This window comes from Octopus bimaculoides, chromosome 2, assembly GCF_001194135.2.
Source record: "Octopus bimaculoides isolate UCB-OBI-ISO-001 chromosome 2, ASM119413v2, whole genome shotgun sequence".
Taxonomy (NCBI): Eukaryota; Metazoa; Mollusca; class Cephalopoda; order Octopoda; family Octopodidae; genus Octopus; species Octopus bimaculoides.
This window is the reverse complement of record NC_068982.1, coordinates 65936110-65961078: the sequence shown is the minus strand read 5'-3', so window position 1 is coordinate 65961078 and position 24969 is coordinate 65936110. Positions and strand designations below refer to the sequence as shown.

At 36.8% G+C, this 24969-nt stretch overlaps 1 protein-coding gene across 3 annotated transcripts in view; it reads left to right on the top strand.

Annotated features, from left to right (window-relative positions):
- LOC106872855 (thyroid adenoma-associated protein homolog) overlaps nucleotides 1–24969 on the top strand; it is an 84816-nt gene that overhangs the window by 30506 nt on the left and 29341 nt on the right. For all 3 annotated transcript variants that reach the window (XM_052977833.1, XM_014919991.2, XM_014919992.2), the window contains exons 13-25: nucleotides 1542–1738; nucleotides 3525–3752; nucleotides 4570–4657; nucleotides 5393–5571; nucleotides 7906–8061; nucleotides 9912–10025; nucleotides 12081–12210; nucleotides 12544–12692; nucleotides 13467–13837; nucleotides 16573–16712; nucleotides 19462–19697; nucleotides 23020–23129; nucleotides 24398–24530. In XM_052977833.1, coding sequence (XP_052833793.1) covers nucleotides 1542–1738; nucleotides 3525–3752; nucleotides 4570–4657; nucleotides 5393–5571; nucleotides 7906–8061; nucleotides 9912–10025; nucleotides 12081–12210; nucleotides 12544–12692; nucleotides 13467–13837; nucleotides 16573–16712; nucleotides 19462–19697; nucleotides 23020–23129; nucleotides 24398–24530 — 2231 coding nt within the window. The remainder of the gene's footprint in view (nucleotides 1–1541; nucleotides 1739–3524; nucleotides 3753–4569; nucleotides 4658–5392; nucleotides 5572–7905; nucleotides 8062–9911; nucleotides 10026–12080; nucleotides 12211–12543; nucleotides 12693–13466; nucleotides 13838–16572; nucleotides 16713–19461; nucleotides 19698–23019; nucleotides 23130–24397; nucleotides 24531–24969) is intronic.

Below are 24969 nucleotides of genomic sequence, written 5' to 3'. Positions count from 1 at the left end.
TCGTTGCCAGTGCCCCTGGACTGGCTTGTGCGGGTGGCACATAAAAGACACCATTTCGAGCGTGGCCGTTTTCGTGCGGGTGACACGTAAAAGCACCCACTACACTCTCTGAGTGGTTGGCGTTAGGAAGGGCATCCAGCTGTAGAAACTCTGCCAAATCGGACTGGAGCCTGGTGTTGCCATCCGGTTTCACCAGTCCTCAGTCAAATCGTCCAACCCATGCTAGCATGGAAAGCGGACGTTAAACGATGATGATGATGATGATGATGAAATTGAAAGTAGGCCATTGTGTGCATCTGTGTGTGTGTGTATGTAGATGCATGTGTGTGTTGTGTTCCCTTGTCTTGACATCACACAGCATTCATAAACTGAGCATCACAGCCAGAAAAATGGTAGTGTTTGTTTGCAATCTTCTGTGACATGCCAGGTCATGAAGAAATATTAACTTAGTTGGAAACAGGTGATGGTTGGCAACAGGAAGGGCATCCAACCACAGAAAACCTGCTCCAACAAATTCTGTCTAACCCATGCAAGCATGGTAAAGTTGGGTGATGGTTGTGGCTACATCATTAAAAAACTAACTAGAAATAGATACACTGTGAGAAAAAGACAACATTATTATTGTTTATAAGGCAAGTATAGAAGACAACTGCTAATGTGTTTTGGCTTTATTTTCACCCCAGGGAATTATAACCTTCATGATACTTGCCCAAGTAGTGATGATATATACTCACTTAGTAAATGGACAAGACTGTATACATTTATTGACACATGAAAACAGTGTTGTTTAGAAATTAAATGATTTTTCTTTCTCTGACTCGGTCTGGAAGAAAGGGCAATACCTATGATCCTTTTATAAGACGTTCAAGAACAGTAGAAGGTGGGGAGGGAGAAAGGTATCCTGAAACTGGAGACCTGGCATTAATGCTTGGAACAGAGAATTCTGCTAAAGGTGCCTAATAAAACAGTGAACTGCCTGATATCTGACTTGTCATATATTTGGTTAGGAGCTTCTCGATTTTAATTTTGTCCATTGTTTTTAGTAATTTTTCTTCATTATTCTCTAAATTCAAGTGTCTAATGTCTATCAAAGTTAGAAGACATAATGATTTTGAAAAGGTTGCTTTGGTATAATGGTAGAACATCTATCATATTTACAGAAGATGTGGGCTTGAATCCCACAGGCAGCCTTTGACTTTTTCTATTCAAGAAGTTTTTTAACACAATATTCTACATGCTTTTAACTATTTTAAATTCCACCATTAAAAACATTAATTATTTCATATCTCTTGAAGTTTCTAAAATAGATGAAAAATATTTGAAAGATTATTTTGGTACAATGATAGAACATCTGTTTTGTTTATAGATGTGGATTTGAGTCCCATGGGCAGCCTTCAACATTTTCAATCCAAAAGGTTTTTTTTAACCCAATATCCTACTTTGACTTACACTGTTATAAATGCGATTTATTTCATATCTCTCAAAGTTTCTAAATATCTTATGATATGAATAATGAATTATATTTATTCCTATCATTTCAGAGCCTGGAAGCAATATGGAGTTTGTGTCTGAGTTAACCGTCAGGCTGCTCCAAGATATCAGCTGGAGCAGTAAAGGAAAATATGGTGCTTTGTGCTGTCTAGTTAACCAGTTTGGTTCTAAAGTTATTTTACATTTGGAACCTAATATAACTGATTCCATCTTGCAACAAATGAAAGAACATCAATTGGCATCATATGTAAGTGTTTATCTTAACTCTATAACATTATTTATTCACTTTCTCTAATGTATGGGTTGGATTGTTCTTCAAATCCATGCACTGAATCTAGCCAATTAAGATTCTAAATTACTGGAAACGTGCTGTCATGATTATTGTGATTTAATTCCATGTCCACATTGATTAAATATTCAAAGGTATGCTGGCATTGACCATTCTGTCTTTTCAGAGACATAAAACTCTATTACTTAATGCGTTCTACTATAATTTTTTTTATTCTGATCTAGAATGCTCTACAAGAATATTAAATCAACACAGTACTTGACCAGTACTTTATTATATTAACCTTAGAAGGATAAAAAACAAAGTTGAATTTGGCAGCATGTGAGTTCAGAACATAAAAGGTCAAATTAAACACTACAAACCTAGAATTATATTATCTGATGTGTCTTTTTCATAAAATGGTATGGTGTGATTTTAGTGAGATTTAGCTGCTGTTTTTAACATTTTGAATGATTATGTAAAGGTTTACTTCATTGGCTTGAGCTTTGATTATTGTTTCATATTGTATTTGTAGGAGAGGCAGTGTTATTTGCTTCATTTGATTTAGCTGAAAACTGATACCTTAACTTCTTTATGCTTAATTCTATCTGTTAGAAAATCATTTGTCTTTACAACATTTTTAACACCAACACTTCATGTAAAATAAGGAATTAGAGAGACCTGTAGGTATACTAGCCTGAAAGAAAAGTCTCTATCAAAATCATTGAACTGGCATTCCTATTTGCTTCTTCATTTTTGCACTGAAATTTGCTTTGCTTCATTGTAGAGGTGAAATAACAGTAAATGAGTATTAAGTTCTTAGTTTATGGAACATTAGTCTATATACACTGCAGGCATTTTGCTGGGTCTAACAGTAATAGGTTTGTCTAATCTTCATGAAATCTAGTTGAACTCTGTACTGGGTTTTGTGAGAATGTGAGGATGAGGAGGAGGTTTGATGTATGAGAAGCTTGTTGTGTGGTGAGCTGGTAGAAATAATTGTTTACTGAACTAGATATATTATAATGTTTAGGCACAGGCATGGTTTGCTTCCCAATCACATGGTTTCAGTTTTAGTCCCGCTGCATCATGTCACCTTTGGCAAGTGTCCTCTACTATAGCCCCAAGCTGCCAAGCTGAACAAAATCTTGTGAGTGGATTTGGTGGACAGAAACTGAAAAAAGCCTATTGTGGTGTGTGCATGCAAGTACACATGCGTGCGTGCATATGCATGTGTACATGCATGTATGTGTGTTTGTGTCTCCTTGTCTTGACATTGTATGATAGTTGTAAACAAGTGTCATTGTCATACATTCATTGTCATCCATTTCTGATATTCTACAAAAACGTATCTGGTCATAGTGTAATATTACCTTGCTTGGAAATAGGTGAGGATTAGTGACAAGAAGATCATCCAGATATAGAAAATCTACCTCAATAAACTCCATCTGACTTGTGCAAGTATGGAAAATGGACATTAAGATGTAGTTTCATCTCACTATCTTTTGAATTCAAATCTTGCCAAGAATCAATTTCATCTTTTGTATCTCAGAGAATTGAGGAGATAAGTATCAATAACACTGGGCTAAATTCAGTCAACTGTTCTCCTTCAAAAATTGACCTGGTGTGAAGGGAAGAAATCATTTTATGGAGTCAGTTGTATAGTTGTCCAATTCTAAAAATACTGTGTTTAGTTTATGAAAGAAATTTCTCCAGAACCTTCTGGTAATTTAATTTCAAAATTATTTAATTCTTCTACATACAGGCAAGTGAACTCTATGAGAAACTTTTACAGAAACACCAGCAGGAACTCTGGGTTAATAAGTGTAAAGAATGTGGTTCCACTATGAAGAGTGTGAAGGACGGGAAGAATACATCTGGTGAATTGTGCTGCAGTCAGAGACAGGCTTGGTGCCACCAATGGATTCAACCTGTTGTTCATCTTCTTTGTACAGAATCAATTGAATCTAAGCTAAATATCCATATTACAGAAGTCAGTATAATATTTTATCATTTCATTTCTAAACTTTTCTCTTTCAAACATTCCATAAGATTGACACTACAATGGTTAGCCAATGCACTTATTGACATTTAAACTGTTTCACCATGAATTTCTGGTGGTTATCAGTAACTATTTATTAACTTTTTTATCTGTTGACTGCCATACCTTTTGGTCATTACTTGTATTCATTTCTATATTCATTGACCACTCATTAACCATGATATCTATTGGTCGGTGTATATATATGTTTATTGGTATATCCTTTCATGTTTGTTACAATAAATTTTTGCAAGGCTTAGTCAGAGAACAGGGCAATACCTGTAATATTGAAAGACCTCTGAGACTTGTGATAGAAGGGGAAGATTATCTTGATATCCTCAGTCTTGAGATCAAATCTGTTTGCTTGCAACTGAGGGGTCTCCTCTAAAGACATCCAAGAGCCAAATAATGTGGTTGTGGTTAAACTAAGCAATAATTGAGTCTACTGCTCAAGGATAGTGCATTTGGCAGGCTACTACACAGTTTCTGTTTACCTGAAGCTTGAATTGAGAGGTTGTGGTTGAAAATACTTGTCCATAGTGCAGTTGGAGCAACATAAAGCTACATGAAACAAACTTCTTAATTACAATGCTCTGCTTGTACCAAGTTTGTTGATCTCTATGTCTGTTGGCTACTACATCTGTCGGTCACCATACATTTGACTCGTAATGTTTATTTGTAATTATACATATTAGACACTAATACTACCTCAGCAGCAGTATCAACATCAATGGTGACAATACAATAAATTCTTAATTTCTATTGACAGTATTTATTACCAAAGTTATTGAAAAGCAGTAGGCATGTCTTGGAGTTCATGGTACAAGCAATATGGCCAACAAGGCAGCATGTTCAAGGTAAATACATTCTTTTATAAAAATAGTTCTTGATTCCTAGTCAAGTACTGAGTACCTTCTTTTTTATCAGTTTTTTTTTATATAGAGCAATTAGCTATGCAACAATTCTGTTTTTAAACTCCATCCACCCATTTTCTCTGCCCACTATTCCTGGGAGCATTGTTGGGTTAGAGTCTTCAGGCACCTCTTCCATAATGTCCTCTTAGAGGCAACCATCATTACACTTTCCTTTTCCAATTATTAACTGTTGTTCCCTCCTGGGCCTGCTTCAGGGTCCCAGGATACACATTCTTTGTTTTACCACCCTGTTGTTGTTGTTGGCACTCCGTCGCTTACGACGTCGAGGGTTCCAGTTGATCTGATCAACGGAACAGCCTGCTCGTGAAATTAACGTGCAAGTGGCTGAGCACTCCACAGACACGTGTAGCCTTAACGTAGTTGTCGGGGATATTCAGCTAGACATTTTAATTTATCAAGCTTTTCTGAAGACCATCTCTCAGTTCATAGAGTCACTGTACACCCAAAGACAGTGAAGAAAACAACTTGTTTCTTTGCGGATATTAATGAATTCCTTTTATTGTCCTGCTTGACTACCTTAACATGTTTGCAGTTGGGCAACTTTTATTATATAATTTATTTCTCTTCTCCTAACTTTAACTTCCTCTTTGGACCTCTTTAAAAACTTCTTACCACCCTCTTTTCTCAATTGCTAGCATTTTTATTTGCATTTTACAGATAACACATTTAAACAGTTTACAAATCTTGGAGCTTTGCTGACGTGCTTACGGAGAGCCAAATCTATTGGAGTTTTATATCAGCTTCCTAAATCAACCGATGTCAGAGACAACGAAAACTGGAATGGAGTTGTTCCATTTTCTGTTTTGAATATTGCTCTTAATCATTTAAATAATCAGGTATTTCTATTAAGTATTTTTGATGTTGATGGTAGCAGATTTTGTTTTATATTTTTGTTATTCTCTAGCATTAATTTTCAAGGGAAACATTTTATGGACATATTATTTTCATAGACTGTCAAATGTTTATAGGTCAGTCCAAAGTACTAACACTACTTAATGTGTCTAATAATTTGCCTTATTTTTCTTTTCCTTTTATTTTTTTAGTCCCGGGAAGAGAGACAGTTACCCATAGCCTTCCCAGACAGTCCTAGTAGGAGCAGGAAGGTGTATAGGGATAGTTGATAGTCATTATATAATTATATATAGATGGAGGAAAAACAGTGAAGGAGAGACTGAAGAAGACAGTCCTGATGAGGTAGGATTGGGAAGAGTGCTTATTATAGAGTTTAAGAGGGGAGAAAAAGTAATGGTGGTAGGAGGTAGAGAGATGAATGTGATATTTGTTTGGTGAACAATGTATATAGCAAGCAAGTTCAGAAGAACAGCTATGGCAAAATAATGAGTGGAAACAGAGTGAAGCATATTGATGGGTAAATAGAGATTGTTATTGTTATTACCTTCAGGTTAGCCCTGATCAAACAGACCTATAATGAAAGGCTCTCCAGCTATGCTCATCTTGTCTTTATTTAATCCTTTAGTTAATGTATTTCTGTTGAAATACATAACTTTGTTTCAACTAATTTTGAAAATAGTGGAGGATTTAGTTAACTGTCATTATTAAGCTGGTGTTTGGAACATAAATCAGCATGAGATTTGATACAAGATTTTAATTTAGATCACTTTAAAACAGAAAGATTGTATTAAAGAACTAGGAGCAGTCAGAGGCAGGTTGGTATCAAAAAGAGTTACAATGCTGATATAATTTGAGGGAGATTTGGCTACTATATACAGCAGGTTGAATAAAGGCATACAGGTTCAATCAGGTAAATTGCTTTCTTTTAAGTATGGCTAAGACTGTGAATGCTTGGGTGAGGAACTCATGTTAAATCACCAATAGAATATTGCTCCTGCACCTGGGATGTTCCTGTTTCTACACATACAGATATCCTAGATGTAGACTGCATCCAAAAACAACGTCTGTCCTACAGATGTGTTGTCTCCTCACTGCCATTTTTACTGCTACTACAATGGCCTCTTCTCAGAGTTGGCAGCTATCATGTCATCTCCTTTCAGACACGCATGATATAAACTTATATGGTGAGATGTAAGACGCACTTTTTCTTTTCCAAAAACATGTTTCAGAAAATCATCCCAGGTCCTTCATGTGGAGTCGGGCTTCCCATGAGCTAATAAATACATACATTAACACACTAAAAACATTTTTTCTTAATATGTACTGCAATTGTGGTGCATCTAATATACCTGTGCATCTTTTATGCCACCAAACTCAATACTTGTGTCTCCTTGTGTGTCTCAAACTCAATACTTGTGTTTCCTATATTGTGTCCATGCAACCAGTGCCGCACTCTTTACTTTTTCCATTCCTTCCTCTTCAGAATGTATCTTCTGGAATTTCCTCCTGCCTAAGGTTTCTCGTGTGCCTGTTTAAGAGAAACATTAACCATGTCGATGTTAGTGGTCTGAGAGGCCCTGTAAAAGATTTTGGTGCAGCTCCTTTTGTCTAGACCTAACAACTGAAACAAAGGAGATATATAAAAACAAAGAGCACCATTCCAAATATGTGAGCGATTCTTCAGCATGGTGCATATCTATGTCTTATAGTTAACTTTCTATGGATTGTATAGATTTGTAGTGGTTCACCGTAGTATAGGGGATGTCAATTGAATTACGTCCCTTCTCTAGTTTCTGCAGAGAACCGGATTCTTATGCCAACATCCAATTTACAGGTTCAACTAGGTGGTGTGATAGTGCACACCTATATATTCCGGTGGCTGTATGGATGCTCTCTCTCTCTCTCTCTCTCTCTCTCTCTCTCTCTCTCTCTCTCTCTCTCCCCTCTCTCTTTCTCTCTCTCTCTCTCTCTCTCTCAAAAAGAGCATGGGACTGATTTGAAATGTTTTGACCAAGTCTTAATTGATAAGCTAGCTGGTTAGTGAAAAGTCATTTGGAGAACCAGGTCTTAGCTAACCTACGCTCTTTGTTTAATATTTCAAGCATGCTTTTACTGCAACAACCTTTACATACCTGCCTTATTCTAACCAGAATACTCTTGGTACTTTGCTTTTGGTGAAATCAACATTAACATGTTACATGCAATGCACAACACGGGAAATGAAGAGTTAATTGCTAACCGATGTTCTATTCCTTAATTGACTGAATGATATTGTCGTATTTCAGATTTGTTACTCTTTCCTATCATTTCTCTTGTAGATTCGTCTAGATGCCTATGCACTCTTGTGTGAGAACATCAAAATGACTGAACCTTTAACTCAAAAAGAACTTTCTCTGTTGTTCAGTTTTATAAGACACAACATCAATAACCAAATCCCTGCTTTTCGCCAAGAACTGATTTCACATTCCAAGAAGGTGACATTTTTATATATTGTGAAATCTTATTTATTTTCAAAATGTTTCAAGATGTATTTTTGTTTCTTTTTATGTCTTTTTTTTTACATCTTTTTTACTTAAAAGTCCTTTTGTTTATCTGTGTGTGGAAAAAAAATTCATAATTTTCTGACTGAACTTTTTATACTGAAGAATAAATCTAATTAATCTATAGTGTGTTAGTATGTGTTTGCACATACATGTATTAGGTCATCAAGTATGAAATTTGTAGTAAAGTATAGGGTAAACTTTGACAGCTGCTCATTTTGCACCATTATTATATTTTGACAATCTTTATTTTTTGTTAGAAAGCTGACACATTTATTTCTTTATTCTATTGCACTTTATAAAGTATTTATAAATCGTTTTTTGCTATTTTTGTTTAGAGTTCTTTCTTGGAAATACTGCATCACAGACAGCTCAGAATATTAATGGACTATTTCATTCTAATGTTATTACACAGCAGACTGTAGCAAATTGGTTTGCAAAATTTCGTTCTGGTAACTTTGACCTCACAAATGAACAACATGGTCAACCAAAAACAAAGGTGGACAATGATGAGCTGAAAGCCACCATCGAGTCATATCCATCTCAAAGTGCCCGTGAATTATCATTGTTGTTTGGTGTTAGCAAACAAACAATATTGACTCACCTAGTTCAAATTGGTAAAGAGAAAAAGTTGGATAAGTAGGTTCCACATGAACTTAATGAAAATCAGGAACAAATAACGTTTGGAAGCCTGCATTATGCTACTTTCTCGTCTCAAAAATTAATCATTTTTGAATTGAATTGTAACATGTGATGAGAAATGGATCCAACACAACAACCGTTAACGTTCAGCACAATGGTTGGACAAAGACAAGCCACCAAAACACAGTCCAAAAAGCAAAATTCATCAAAAGACGCTGATTGTGTGTGTTTGGTGGTCTGGCACAGGTGTGATCCATTATGATTTCATTAAATCTGATTCATCAATCACAGCCAAAGTATACTGCAGCCAACTGGACCAAATGATGCAGAAACTTACAAAAAAAAACCCAGCCTAAATTAGTCAACAGATCCACTCCTATTTTATTGCAAGACAACGCCAAACCATACATTGCAAAAATGACATTGGCGAAACTACAAGAGTTGGAATTGGCAGTTCGCCATCATACACCATACTTACTTGATCTTGCCCCCACTGACTACCACTTCTTCTAGAATTTGGATAACTTTTTGATAGGAAAAAAATTTAATTCCGATGACTCTAGATTGCCAGGCTTTTACAATTCTGGGCTAGACAAGCTACCACTGAAATGGCAAAAGTGTATTGACAATATAGGTGCATACTTTGATGAATAAAACTGTTTCTTGTATTTATAAAACATCAAACTTTTTTTCTTTTCTACAAGTTTCATATTTGACGACCTAATAATAAAGAGAGAGTTAGGCAGACAGATGGAAAGAGGGTAGAAAATGGCCAAATAGCTAACATACCAGAGAATTAGCTGAATTTTCAATCCTGTAGATTTCTCTTGGGAAAATATTACTTTGTTTGGAAATGAGTGAGAGTTGGCTACAGGAAGAGTACCCAGCCACAGAAAGTCTGCCTCAACAAATTCCATCTAACCCACACTAGCATGGAAAAAATGGATGTTAAAATTGTGATGATGATGATGGCAATGGTGGTGCAAACTTGTAAAAGCAAAGACAAAGAATATAAAAAATTTTCTAAAAGATAAATAATTTTGTTGCTCATCTTATAAAGTATTGTGAATATACCCTTTAAAGATAAGATGAACCGCTTAGAAAATTATGAACCGAGTTTTCTTTTCTTATCTATTTTACAGTTGTTTGTCCGCATGAAGGAAAGCAGCAGAGTTCTTAAGAAAGAACAAATTAAAGCCAATGACTCCAAGACTTATGAAACACAATATGGCCACTGCAGTTATTCAGATTATGTGGTAAGTTTCTCTCTTGGCGACATCAAGTTTTACCCCTCTACACCCATTGGTACATTTTTTCTTGTTGCTACATACTTAATGTAGCAACCCAAAAGTATGTTTAATTTACACTGTGTTTAAGTGAAAAATTATTAGCTTTGTGTGTGGATTTAGTGGATGGAAACTGAAAGAAGTCCATCATAAATATATATATATATATATATATATATGCACACACACACACAGATATATACATATATATTTATATACATACACACACACACACACATCTACATGTAAATCATCACCATTTTATATTTTAATTTCACGCATGCGCATTGTTTGTTTTTGATTTTGTCAACTACACAGTATAGTAGGATCAGTTGGGCACTGTCTGTGAGAAAAACAGCACCATGACACAATTTAATCTGCCAGAAATTTGGAAATGACATGCTGTACTGCTTGGCATTTGCACCAGAAGCTCCAATATGAATATTCCAGAGTGTTTGGTGTCAATCTGAGGACAGCGTAATCTGAGGACATGTACCAAAAGTGATCAAAATCAAACATCCAGTCAACATAATGGTGTTTGGAGTGATCACTAGTGATGGTGATGTTATGCCTCCATTCATCTTCTCACACGGCCTCAGACTCAACACAGAGGCCTGCAGCAAGTGCCTGGAGGAGGTAGTGCTGCCCTGGGGCAAGAGGGTGGCTGCTGGATGACCTTATATTTGACAACAGGACTCTGTGCCATGCCACACCAACAAGAGAACCCAGTCATGGCTATCAGACAATTTCTGTGACCACATCACTCCTAACATCTGGCCACCTAACTCCCCAGACTGCAATCCCCTTGATGTGTGGGGTTCAGTTGAGCCAGCAGCCAATAAAACTCCATGTAACACCAAAGATGAACTGAAGGCAAGGATTATGGCAGCATTCACCAACTTAAACAAGGAGACCATCCAGAAGAATTGTAGGAGATTCCAAAGTCTTCTGAAGGCCATGGTTGAAGCCAATGGCGATTTTATTGAATATATTTACTCTTTAGTATTTCAATATATTTTCATGTAATTTTTGTAAATATATCTGTAAAAATGAGATGTCAGTGTTATTTTCATTTTTGCGTAATTTAGACGACAGTCTATTTACCATACCCTCGCTAACCACTACACACATTTTTTTCTCTGCTTGTTTCTCTCCTTGTTTCTTTCTGTGTTCCTTTCTGTGGAAGAGCGTAGGCTCAAAACGTTAAAGACTTTTTCAATTCCTGAGCATTATACTAATACATCTGTTTGTTTTCTACACCACCTGTCTTTGTCTTTTGGGGTTTTTTTTGTGAATTCTCCCTATATATATATATATATATATATATATATATATATATATATATACATACACACACACACACACACACACACACACACATATATATATATACATATATATACATACATGTGTGTGTGTTACTGTCTCCTTGCCTTGACATCATGTGGTTGTCATAAATAAGTGTCACCATTATGCAGGTGGTGAACTTCATTTCCAGTCTTTCATGAAACATGTCTGCTCTTGGGAAATATTACCTTACTTCGTAACAGATGAGGGTTAGCAACAAGAAGGGCATATGGCTGTAGAAAATCCACCTTAACAAATTCTGTGCAATCCATGTGAGCATAGAAAAGGGAACGTTGAAATTTTTGTTGACAAAAGTAAGAGACGTTTTGGAGTTGTTTCTTTTATTTTTCTATACTAGGATTGATCATCAAAGCTAATGATCTTTCTCTTGATTACAGTTGTAATTTTAATTCAAATGTTTTGTAGGGTGAGGGATCACTACATTAAGTATGTTTGCTTCCTCCCTAGCTATTTGTGTGTGTGTGTGTGTGTGTGTGTGCATATATATATAATTTTTTGTAACATTTCAAGGAAAAGCTTTGTAAAAGTCTTGTCATATCTTTTTAATGTGAAAATCAGTGGTTAAGAAAAAAAAGTGAACATCTGTCCCCTAAGATGCCATCTTCACTTTCTTCAAAATTTCATTTATCCAAACATTTTAACCTTTTCTATTCATAGATATTTTTGTCTGATTTGATGGCTTTGCTTTTGGATAAGATCTTTCCATCAACTCCCTTCACTTGTCGAACCACTGCTCTTAGCATCATCGCACTCATTGTGGATATTTTCAAACCAGAAGCTCTTGACAGTAAGTCTCTTTTAAAACCTGATCATCTCATCCTCACTATCATTTTTTTATTTTATCCCCTGCTGATATAGTTTAGATGGAAGTAGCTTGCATTTAATTGCAATTAGTACACTACTCATACGTTTCTATTCACAGTAGACCAATCCTGATCATCCCCATCATCAGCCGCTGTTAGCATTGGCAGCAACAGACCATGATATTGTCACCATTATCAACACCTACACAACTCCCTATGATTTTCATTAATACCATTCCATCTTCATCTCCACCACCATCATTATCATTATCACTATGTACCTTTTAAATTTTTAGCAATTGCTTCCAATTTTTCAGATAACAAGACCGATAGTATGTTTCCTCTGTCCACAGTAACAGAGTCAAGACAATTGACTTTGTTACAGTGTCTCACTGATACTTTTGAAGAGAATAAAACTACTGCTTTCAAAATATTCATAGCTTTGCCGAAACCATTTTTTCTGAAGGTAGGTTAGATTAAAAGAGTTTTTTTAAATATTTTATGTCCTATTTAAAAGTGGAGGGCTCTGCTCAAGAACATTTTGCAGAGCCTGTGTGACTAGTGAGGGGAAGTAAAGTAAAAGCTTAACTCATGGCTATTAAAAGCACTCAAGGTTAGGTGGTGGTTTTAAACTGGGGGACAGATTAGCATTACCACCCATGATTATTCTGTTAATCAAAAGATGGATAAAAGAATTACGTAAGTTATTCCTTGAAGGAAATGTAAACTGTAAGCATTACATGAAAATGACCTGTGTGGTTAAAAAGTTTACTCTGCAACCACATTTTTTCAGCTTCACTTCCACTGCATGACATCTTGGCTGAATGTTTTGTACTATAGCCCAGGGTTGACAAAAAGCTTGTGAGGGAATTTGGTAGACATAAATTAAAAGTAAAAGCCTGCTTTAGCTGCATATGTGCTTGTTTTGACATCACATGCTAATTGCAAATAAACCACTATTGTACAAGTGATAATGATTGATCATAATCTTCCATAACAATATCTCCAGACCCATTGCTTGGAAACAGGTGAGGGTTGGCAACTAGAAAAGCACCCATGTTTTTGCCTTCCAAATTCACTCATAGAGCATTTGTTAACCTGGAGCTATAGGCTGTAGTAGTGGGACTCAACCTGAAACAAGCTCCTTAACCAAACAACTATGCTTGTGCCTGTCTTCAAAACAATTCTTTTTTCCATCTTTGTCTTAATTCTTTTTCATTTTTTTTCTTTCCCACTCCAGAATACCTCATATCAGAAAGAACTGCTTTCCATAGCCATGACTCTTTGTACCAGCACTAAACCTCAGGATTGTTCAACTGCAGCCTACCTCTTACATCTTCTGCTCTGCCAAGACAGCATTGGTCCAGTTCTTGATGATTATCAACTCCAGTTGTTAACTACGATGTCAGCTGACATGGATCAGCTGGAACAAGTGATCTTTAACAATAAATTTAAAACGAAAAACTATCTCCGTATTGTTTGGTTACTTATTGTATTACTTAAGGACCAAATACAAGTTGCCCACGATTCTTTAGTGCATGCAGCTGCTAGCCGCCCTTTGTATCCCACAATTCACTGCATACGTTACATCCTTACCAGTTTGGATCAAAGGTAAGAAGCTTGTTATTTGTTTATTTATTATAAATTGTTTGTCCATATACAGCATTGCATTAGACATTATGTGACTAACTTTTGTAGGGAATTTCATGTAAGGATATATAATGTTAATATAAGAGGAAGGTGAGTATAAGGGAACTGGAAATATTTTGAGAAGCAAACACATATCATTATCATCATCACCATCATTATCATCATCATCACTATTATTATAATCGTCATTGTTTAATGTCAGATTTCCATGCTAGTATGAGTTGGATGGTTTAACAGGGTCCATTGATCCATAGGGCTGCATTAAGCTCTGTTGTCAGATTTTGTATAGTTTCCTTTTGCCAACTGTCAACCATTATAAATTAATTTACTACTGTTCCTTGTCTTTTGGTAAATACAACAGAATGACTCAATAGTGTTTATATTTTCTCCTACATAATGCTATCTTCTTTAAGAGGACTGCACTGTTTTTCATGCTTGCATTCATTATCTTCATCATCATCGTTTAATGTCTGCCTTCCATGCTAGTATGGGTGGGGCGGTTTCACAAGAGCCGGCCAAGCAGAAGCCTGCACCAGACTTCTGTGACTGTTTTGGCAGGATTTTCACAGCTGGCTGCCCTTCTTAACACCGACCACTCTTCATGCTTTTTAAGTGGTACAAGCACAAGCGAGGTCAATTTGGCAAGGTTTTTACAGCTAGATGCTCTTCTGAACACCAACCACTTAGAGTGTGGACTGGGTGCTTTTAAGTGGCACCTGCACTGACAGGGTCACCAAGTACTTGTAAGGCAAAACAAAATCTTTCAGGTGGGGAGGAGGCATTGGAGGAGGTGATCTCGTGTTGGATGATGAAAGGTCATTGTGAGACAGATACAGGTGTCTTACTGTAGAGGAAGTACAAGGTCACCTGGCCAGTGAGAGAGAGATCAGGAATGAAGACAGAAACAGGTGTACTACCGCAAAGGAAATACATGGTTACCCAACCTGAGGGAAGTGCAGGAGAAAGAGAGAGTGGGAGACAGTATGATAGAAATGGTGACAAAATGCTAGGCATACTCAGAAGGAATGGGGATCAGAATATAAATAGGATGATTGAGTAATGGGAGAGAGATATAGATGGTGGCAAATGCCAGGGCATACCTTTGAGGTTCCAACACCATAATATAAGTGGCAGGATATTGCGAAGGAAGTGTGATTAAAGAGTGAGAGTCAGTGGCATAAAACCTGAATATATATAGAGTTGGGAGGTGGGGGCTACTGGATAGCATTGATACAAAAGAACAGGGCCGTGAGGACAGGATTGGGGAGTCAGAGCTAGGCATAGTGTATGAAGGAGGAAGTGTGAGAAAGAAAAGAGATGTGGAGATATAGATTGTTTGTTGGGGTAGGGTGGGGGAAAAGGGAAAAGTTTTATGTGTGGGTGGAACACACAGGTCTGAGGCTAGCAGATAGCAATAGTACAGTGAGACAGGGTGTGTGGGTAGAACAAAAAAGTGAGGTCAAGCAGAGAGCAATGATACAGGATTGGGGAGTGGGAGATAAGCCTAGTGCATGAAGTGGAAATGTGAGGAAGAAAAGAGATGTAGAGACGTAGTTTGGTTTGTTGTGGTAGAGTGTGTGAGAAGTTTTCTTAAGTGTCGGTGGGACACACAGCACTTCTAAGACTCAGTTTTATTGATGTGGGCAGGTCTTCTCAAGAACTTCATATCGCCAAATATCTTGGTCCATTGCCATTTCCTCTGTGAGGCCCAACTTCCTGAGATCGGTCCTTACCACTTCATCCCATGTCTTCCTGGGTCTCCCTCTTCTGCGGGTACCATCCACTTTCATTGTTGAGATTTATGTACTAGAGCAGTTATTTTTACAGCAGGATACCATTTCTATTTCCAACTGCTTGCTAATCAATTAATGAATGAAACCTGTTTTCATCAAACAAACAACCTGGAAAAAGTAAAGTCAAGTACTTTGCTATGAGGCATTTCATAATAGCTGCAAATATGAAACTAGAGTTTATCTCTGAAAGTGTTATAGAAATTGCATATCTAATGGATGTTACATTAGCTTATTGTACTGAGTTCAAATAACACTAGAATTGTAGAGAAGGTAATGAGAAATCTCTTCAGTATATTTTCCTTTGCTGCAAGCATGGCACTATTTTGAAGAACCTTGCTTCCCAGCCATTTTGTTTTGGGTTCAATCCCACAGTGCAACACCTTGGACAATTGTCAGCCAACCAGAGCCTTGTCAGTGGATTTGGAAACTGAAAGAAGTCGTGTGTGTATGTGCGCATGTGTGTGCACCCATATTTGTCATCACATAATGGTTGTAAACAAGCATCACTATTACACAAGTGGTTTTGTTTGTTCCTAGTCTTCTATGAAACATATATCAGGCCATGGAGAAATATGACCATGCTTGGAAACAGGTGAGTGTTAGTTACAGGAAGGGCATCTGGCCATAGAAATTCTGCTTCAACAAGTTTAGTCTGACTCATGGAAGCATGGAAAAGTGGACATTAAAACAATGATGATGATTAATACAGGATGATTACAAGGTCTTCAGTGAGCTCCAACTAGATATAAAATTATATATTTAAATGTATTCAACCAATGAATTCTTAATTGTTTCTTGATCTTCTGTTATTACAGACAAAACTTATGCATCTGTTTTTTGATAAATTTTTACTGATTGCTGTAAATATATCTTTCATAAACTTATATGATTTACCTTTGACAGTCAAATGGAAGATGCTACCGAATGTTGGAGAAATATCTTCGATATAATTGTTAATGTTTGTCTTGAGGTGTCTACTATAGTATCTCCAGTTGTACATAACTCTTCACCGGAAGGGAACATTCCAGAAGATGCTATAATGGGTAAGCTATTGGATTTTTTTAACTAAAGAAAAAAAAGAGTGTTATTTTTTATTTTTCCTTGTGGCTTGCATAAAGTATCATGTACAGTGACAACACCTATAGAATATATATAATAATTCTCTTTATTTTCTATACACCACCAGAAGACTAGACATCTACCAGCCAAAGTGGTAATTTAATTCAATGTGATTATACAACATGTCTTCACTTCCAAATAGTTTATGACAATACGCACGGAGAATAGTAGTAATTTTTAATTACAAGATTCATAAGCCAGTTTCAGGTAAATGTGGTGTAGGAATAATGTTCTTGGTATGAAGCTCTTTATGTTACAGATGAAGTGTGAATAGAAAGTATTGCTGAGATAAAATAAAGGAAATCAACATATATAGTTGATAATTTGTTGAAATTTAGCTGAAATGTGTCTTGTATTCTATTAATTGAAATGAACAGACTGTGACCAATTCCATCAGTTTACTGCTCAGCTCTGGCTGAGAGTTGTCAAAGAAAGTGAGAGTGAACAACTTGTTCTTGCTGAGTTTTGTAGAGCTAAAATGGTAAACGAGAGCTTTGAGATCCACACTTACATAACAAGTGCATAACTAAGAGATATTTCTTCATAACTGGTCCAATAAACTGGTGAAAAATAGTGAACATCTAAAACTTTACTTGGTTGCATAAGGATCACTACAAACTGACCACTAATCCTTGACAGCTAATCACTAATATAATTGTTGGTATCTCTAATTTGGTGTGCAATTCAGTAAAACAAAATGTTATTATAAAAACTATACCTTATAGGAAGATCATTAAGTTGTCAGGAGGGACACCCTTCCTAACCCCATATCCTCCCTAACACCAGAATATGTTAATATCTATATGTTCAAGGCAGTGAGCTTGCAGAATCATTAGCATGCCAATTGAAATGTCTAGCGGTATTTTGTCCATCTTCACATACTGAGTTCAAATTCTGCTGAAGTCAACTTTGCTTTTCATCTTTTCAGAATCAATAAAATAAGTACCACTTGAGTACTGGAGTTACTGTAATTAACTTACTTCCTCTCCCAAACATGCTGGCCTTGTGCCAAAGTTTGAAATCAACATTATCTATATGATTAGACTTTGTTGAAAACCATGAGCATTGCATCTCTTCCTAAGGATAAGTAACCAAATAAAAGAAAAAAGACTTTTGCCAATGCTGGCTTCCACTGTTTATTTTTTGTTTTTTAATTCTCTTCTAACAGGCGTAGGATTGGCTGTGTGGTAAGTAGCTATAGGCATAGGAGTGGCTGTGTGGTAAGTAGCTTGCTTACCAACCACACGGTTCCGGGTTCAGTCCCACTGCGTGGCATCTTGGGCAAGTGTCTTCTACTATAGCCTCGGGCCGACCAAAGCCTTGTGAGTGGATTTGGTAGACGGAAACTGAAAGAAGCTCGTCGTATATATGTATATATATATATATGTATGTTTGTCTGTGTTTGTCCCCCCAACATCGCTTGACAACCGATGCTAGTGTGTTGACGTCCCCGTAACTTAGCAGTTCAGCAAAAGAGACCGATAGAATAAGTACTAGGCTTCCAAAGAATAAGTCCTGGGGTTGATTTGCTCGACTAAAGGCGGTGCTCCAGCATGGCCACAGTCAAAAGACTGAAACAAGTAAAAGAGTAACATCCAATTAGGTTATGCCAATCTTGTCTCCTTTAACAGCACAGAGGAATAATCTTTAGACATAATCAAGAAAAAAATATTGCACTTCACTCACATTAGACAAGAACAGTATGCAGTTAAATACTTTATGGTCACTACAAATAGATAGAGACTTTTTCTCGTATGTCACTCACCAGGGCTCACTGATGAGTGACTTAGGAGAGTAAGCTTTCACTAGAAGTAGATTTATGAAAATATGAACACTAGTACATGTAAATTTGGAAGCTGCTTGTATTAACACTCTAATGCATACAACTTCAGTATAACAGGGTTAAATGTGAAAGGGTTAAATATGTGGTGTTTCTTGCTGGAGTGTAAGTACATTTGAGTGTTTGTAATACCTAAAAGTAAGGCACTAAAGTGAGAGCTAAACAAAATTTGAGTTTCGTCATCATTAAATGTTAATGTATTAATTTCTATGATACTTGTTTATGTTTACTCAATATAATAGCCATAGTTGATCTGAAATTGTTGCTAATACTATTACATTAAACTCACTATCAATCTGAAACTATTGCTAGTTTTAACTCAACAGAAAATTTATTGTAGTAGTTGTATGCTGTCAACTTAATGTGACAGTCCACTGAAGGGAATAATACTATTGTTGGTTAGACCTAGGAAGCTGCACCACTTCCTGTCAGCCGTGACACATTTTCTGTGTCCTTATGTTTACATGGGTGCTTGTCTCCCCCTTGTAAACATAAGGACACAGGAAATGTGTCAAGGCTGATAGGAAGCAGTGCAGCTTCCTAGGTCTAACCAACAGTAGTATTATTCCCTTCAGGGGACTGTCACATTAAGTTGACAGCATACAACTACTTCATCGTATCACTACTGCATAAATCTCTCTGGGAGATTTAGAAATGTATTATTTCTAAAAAAATAAAATTTATTGTTAATCAGTAACTGTTGCTAATGTTAACACACCACTATAACCATAGTTACCCTGAGACTGTCGCTAATGTTTAAATTTTATATTTACTTTTCACTACATGGTTGATGACAATGTTTCCTTTCTGTAGACATTTTGCTTTTATTGCAGGTCCTGGGTTAAATGTTGGCGCTCTTGTTGGGTGTCAAGGAGACCAAGAGGCCCTTCAGAATGCGATTTCTCAGAGCAATGAATTAGTTACGCTGATGCCAGAGTATTTGGTTGTGTGTTGTTGGAGGAGTATCAAAGAAGTGTCATTGTTATTGGGACAAATTTGTCAAGATATTTCAGTAGGAGATGGAGACGTTAATCTCAATGATAAACCAGATCTAATCACAGTTAATCAGGTTCGTTAAATAATTTCCACATCATCAAACTTTGCTTTCACTTTTCACTTGCTATCTTAAAAAAAAAATGTTGACCAACTTTTACCTTAGGTTCTACTATTACTTCTATATTATATCATTTTCTGCTGTTTTCTGTAATTGGATCCTAAAGAAAAGGATGGAATCAATAATATTTTATAAGGTTTATAAAATCAAAAAGTGATGCAGCATTCATTTTTTCAAAAACATTTTTCCACACTCAGAATTGTCGACACATGGAATAAAGTACCTGTGTCAGTTGTTAGCTGTTAGCTGAAATTTCTCCAACAGTACTACTGAGGTGCCCATGCACCCTTTCCTCTTTCTCGCTCTTTTACGGTTCACATTTCTGCCTTTTGTATTTTACATGTACTGTGCATGTGCCTTGGCTTTCATTGCTGTCTTTCTTTGCTTGAATTATATGTCTGTCCCCTCTTTTAACGTTTTTTGATGAATGTATAGTTCTAATAAGCTATCTATCCAGACAGCTAGCCTTTTGTTATTTATACATTTATTATTTATCTTAGTAGTCTATAAAATTCTAAGCATAAAAGTCAAAGTGGTTATTTTGAGCCTAAACCTAAAACTGTTCAGAAAATTTTTTTAATATTATAGTGCAAGGCACCCAATGAATCATGGTTTCATTTGTTTAATAATAATAATGAGCTTATTCTACGCAGTAGTCAGGTGCATTAGAAGTCGTCAGAATAAGTTTTATATCCATTTTTAAACGCTAACATGAGTTAGACTCATGTTATGAAGGTATTGTTTTACTGCTGGAAGCTCACTTTTTATAAGTTGCCCACCCTAGAGAACAATTTGTTAACAGAAAATGTTAATAAACATTACCCTTTTTAGCTAAATGCTTTCATATGAAGATGCAGAATATAAGCATTCTCAAGCACTTCCAAATATATATGCATGCATGCATGCATACACACATATATATGTAGGAGCACTCTGTCAGTTATAATGACAAGGGTCCCAGCTGATTTGACCAATGGAATGGCCTGCTCATAAAATTAACATGCAAGTGGCTGAGCACTTCACAGACACGTATACCCTTAACACAATTTTTAGGGAGATTCAGTGTGACACAGAATGGGACAAGGTCAGCCCTTTGAAATACTAGTACTACTCACTTTTGCCAGCTGAGTGAACTGGAGCACCGTGAAATAGTGTCTTGTTCAAGGACAACAAATTGCCAGGAATTGAACTCATGACCTTATGATCATGAGCCAAATATCTTAACCACTAAGCCACGCACCTTCACACTTATATGTATATTCCTGTGAGACCTAAATCTAAGGCCTCAGCCAGTCCACTTATGCGTACCTTCCTTCATTGGACACTAAACTCCACTTGCGAAGACCTGTTGAAATCGAAATCGAGTTAAATTCGACGACTGGCACCCATGCCAACGTCGTCTCCTTCATTGGACATGAAACTCAGCTTGCGAAGACTTATTGGGGCAAGCAAAAGCGAAATCGTGATGGCACCTGTGCCCAGCATCGCCTTTCTGGCACTTGTGCCCGTGGCATGTGTAAGGACTTTCGAGAGAGATCGTTGCCAGTGCCCCTGGACTGGCTCTTGTGCGGGTGGCACATAAAATACACCATTTTGAGCATGCCGTTACCAGTACCGCCTGACTGGCCTTCATTTTGGTGGCACGTAAAAGCACACACTACACTCTCTGGTTGGCGTTAGGAAGGGCATCCAGCTGTAGAAACTCTGCCAAATCAGATTGGAGCCTGGCGTAGCCATCTGGTTTCACCAGTCCTCAGTCAAATCGTCCAACCCATGCTAGCATGGAAAGCAGACGTTAAACGACGATGATGATCACAGTGGCATGAAACTTCAACCATGAGATAAACTTTCAGTTTCAAAAGAACTTAATATATCCATCCATCCATTCTCCCCCACTCCCTCTTTCATATACATAATATATATATACATATATACATATGTGTGTGTGTGTATATATAATCATCATCATTTAGCATCCTTTTTCTGTGTTGGCATGAGTTGGATGGTTTGACAAGAGCAAATGAGCCAGTGTTCTGTGTCTGCTTTGGCATGGTTTCCACAGCTGGATGCCCTTCCTAACACCAATCATTTCACTGTAAGAAAATGTTAAGCACATTACACATAAATGATTCTGTTTGAAAAGTTATGCAATATATGTGCTTAACTATATTAGAATGACATTTCACCAAACAAGCATTAAATCTTGCCTCTTTGCATTCTATGAAGAATATGTATCTTATATACATAGGGAATTTGTGTTGCTTCTGTATTTATATATGTATATATGTATATATATATATATATATATATATATATATATATATATATATATATATATATATCGTGATGGTACCTGTACCAGTAGATCACTAAGAGCACTGTCCGAGCGTGATCATTGACAGAGCACCAGCTGTCAGGCTTCCGTGCCTGTGGCACGTAAATAGCACCATTTGAGCGTGATCGTTACCAACGTTGCCTTCCTGGCATGTGAAAAGACATTCAAGCGAGATCGTCGCCAGTACCACTGGATGGCTCCTGTGCAGGTGGCACGTAAAATACACCATTTCGAGCATCCCCATTGCCAGTACCTCGTGACTGGCCTTCATGCCGATGGCACATAAAAGCACCCGCTACACTCTTGGAGCAGTTGGCATTAGGAAGGGCATCCAGCTGTAGAAACTCTGCCAAATCAGATTGGAGCCTGGCGTAGCCATCTGGTTCACCAGTCCTCAGTCAAATCGTCCAACCCATGCTAGCATGGAAAGCGGACGTTAAACGATGATGATGATGATGATATATAAAGCACACACACGTGTGCGCATGCCCGGTAGCGTTCCTTATACAGTTTCCGTCTATTCTATTCACAAGGCGTTAAGAAATTTGCTACTTAACCATGTGGTCCCAGGTTCAGTTCCACTGTGTGACACCGTGGGCAAGTGTCTTCTAATATAGCTTCAGACTGGTCAAAGCCTTATGAGTGTGTCTTGTGGGCGGAAACTGTGTGTGTGTGTGTGTGTGTGTGTTCGGTCTTGTCTTGAAGCAGTGGTAATTGTGAGTGTCATTGTCACACAAGTAGTGTCATTCATTTCCTAAAAGCATGTCTGGCCATGGGAAAATATTGCCTTGCTTGCAAACAAGTGAAGGTTGGCGACAGGAAGGACACCTCGTAGTTGAAAATGTACCTCAATAAATTCTGTCCGACCCATACAAGCATGAAAAAATTGAACATTAAAACTGTTATGATGATGCTTAATGTTTTACTTTATACTATCAACAGGTGATATCCATTGGGGATTATTTCACAACACAACTCTTAGAATCAAAACACAGAGGAGCATTTGAACTTGCATATGCCGGCTTTGTAAAAATGTGTGACATGTTATGGAGGTTTGTAATGTCCAAAATATTTCATGTTAACTTTCAGTGCTTTTAATGCTCAGACAATTTGTAATTAGCAAATTTCATTGGGTTACAGATAGGGGACATAATTCACTGTTACCTCTTTATAAGGGAGACAACTTGTTCAGGTACATGGTTATAGGGGAAGTAATTCCATTGATTGGTATCCGACTGACTATAATACCTCCTGTTCCTTTAATTCGTTTTGACATTTGATCTGGACTAGTTCTTTAGGAATTAAACTGAGTGATAACGTCAGCCCCATTTCATGATTTCTCTTTAGCACATTAGGGAAAGTGAAGGTCCATGCTCTAGTGGCTAAGGTATTGGACACACGATCGTAAGGGTGTGGTTTTGATTTCCGGACCCAATGGCATGTTGTGTTCTTAAACAAAACACTTAATTTCACATTGTTCTGGTCCATTCAGCTGAAAATGAAAACCAGCAACAGATGTGTGTTAACCCTTCGACGGACCTGAAACCTTTTTCAGTGAGGAGTATTTTACTCTTGGTTGCTTATCTACCACAGAAACTGGATAAACTATGGCCTGTAGGCTTGTGACAGCCTCATTACCTAAGACACCCATTACAAGGGCAATAGTTGGTTCTCTATATTATACTGTCCTGTCCTTCATTCTGGGGAAAAAATTCCATGGTGCAATAAATGAGTTTTGTTAGAAGTATTCCCATATGTTTAGGGAAGCTAAAGTAAGGATTTTGTAGCAATTCATTGCCTTTCAAGAGTATTAACACTAAGTTTGAATGAAACAACTTCAAGCAGCGATCTACTCTGGGACAGTGTAGGATTAGTTGATCCCAGGATGTTCTGGTTAGTTCATTAATTTATAGATCTGTCCGACCCTTAGTACTATAAAGGGTAACTAGATATATAAATGTTATATAAAAAAAGGGTCAACAAATGACATAAAAACTACTATTAAATATTAAATAGCTTTAGAAGATTATCACTTCTTATATATAAATAACTGTGCATAAATGAAGGACTGTGTGTGTCTGGTGTTTATGTGTTTGGTGTTATGCATGTCAGAGTGATTATGTTTGGCCTGTGTGTATTATGTGTTCTTGTTTCTTTGTGTATATGAATGTATGTAATATTTGTGTATGTACATGTTTTGTTTGTGTTTGTTCTGGATGTGAATGTATTTATGTATGTGTGAATGTTTTGTACATGTGTTTTCTTGTTACTGAATTGTTTAAAACTAATATAATTTCTAAATTGTCTTCCATCTCTGTAGAAGTTCCATTCCATCTGTTCATACATTGCCCTGTCAGTGGTTAGATAATATTATGGATGCTATCAGTTGCCAAAATTCTTCCTCCAAGTTTTGTGCTACTCGAAGAAGTGCAGGAATCCCATTTTATATACAGGTACTATAATGATCAAGTGGATTAGATATTGATCTATCAATCCATGTTTCTTGAGTTCAAATCTGTTGGTTATTTCATGTCCCTAAGCAAGACAGTTCTACAGGACACAATTCACCTAATTATCATGAAGAAGCGTCTTTGTTGAAGCTTGACATGTTAGAAATAGCAACAAAATCTACTTCAGATCAAATCCCATTGTCTTAAAGAAAACAAAAAAATAAAAGACAAATCAGATACACTAGTACTAGATACCCCTACAAATAAAGGATGGTTATAGTTGGAATGCCTTTGATCATAATTTTTCCAAAATCAAGTTTGATTTGGGATTGAACAACAATAAAAACATTTACATTATTTACATTTGACGGATATTTGTCCTCATCTTGTTTGTTGTTAACACAACGTTTCTGCTGATATACCCTCCAGCCTTCATCAGGTG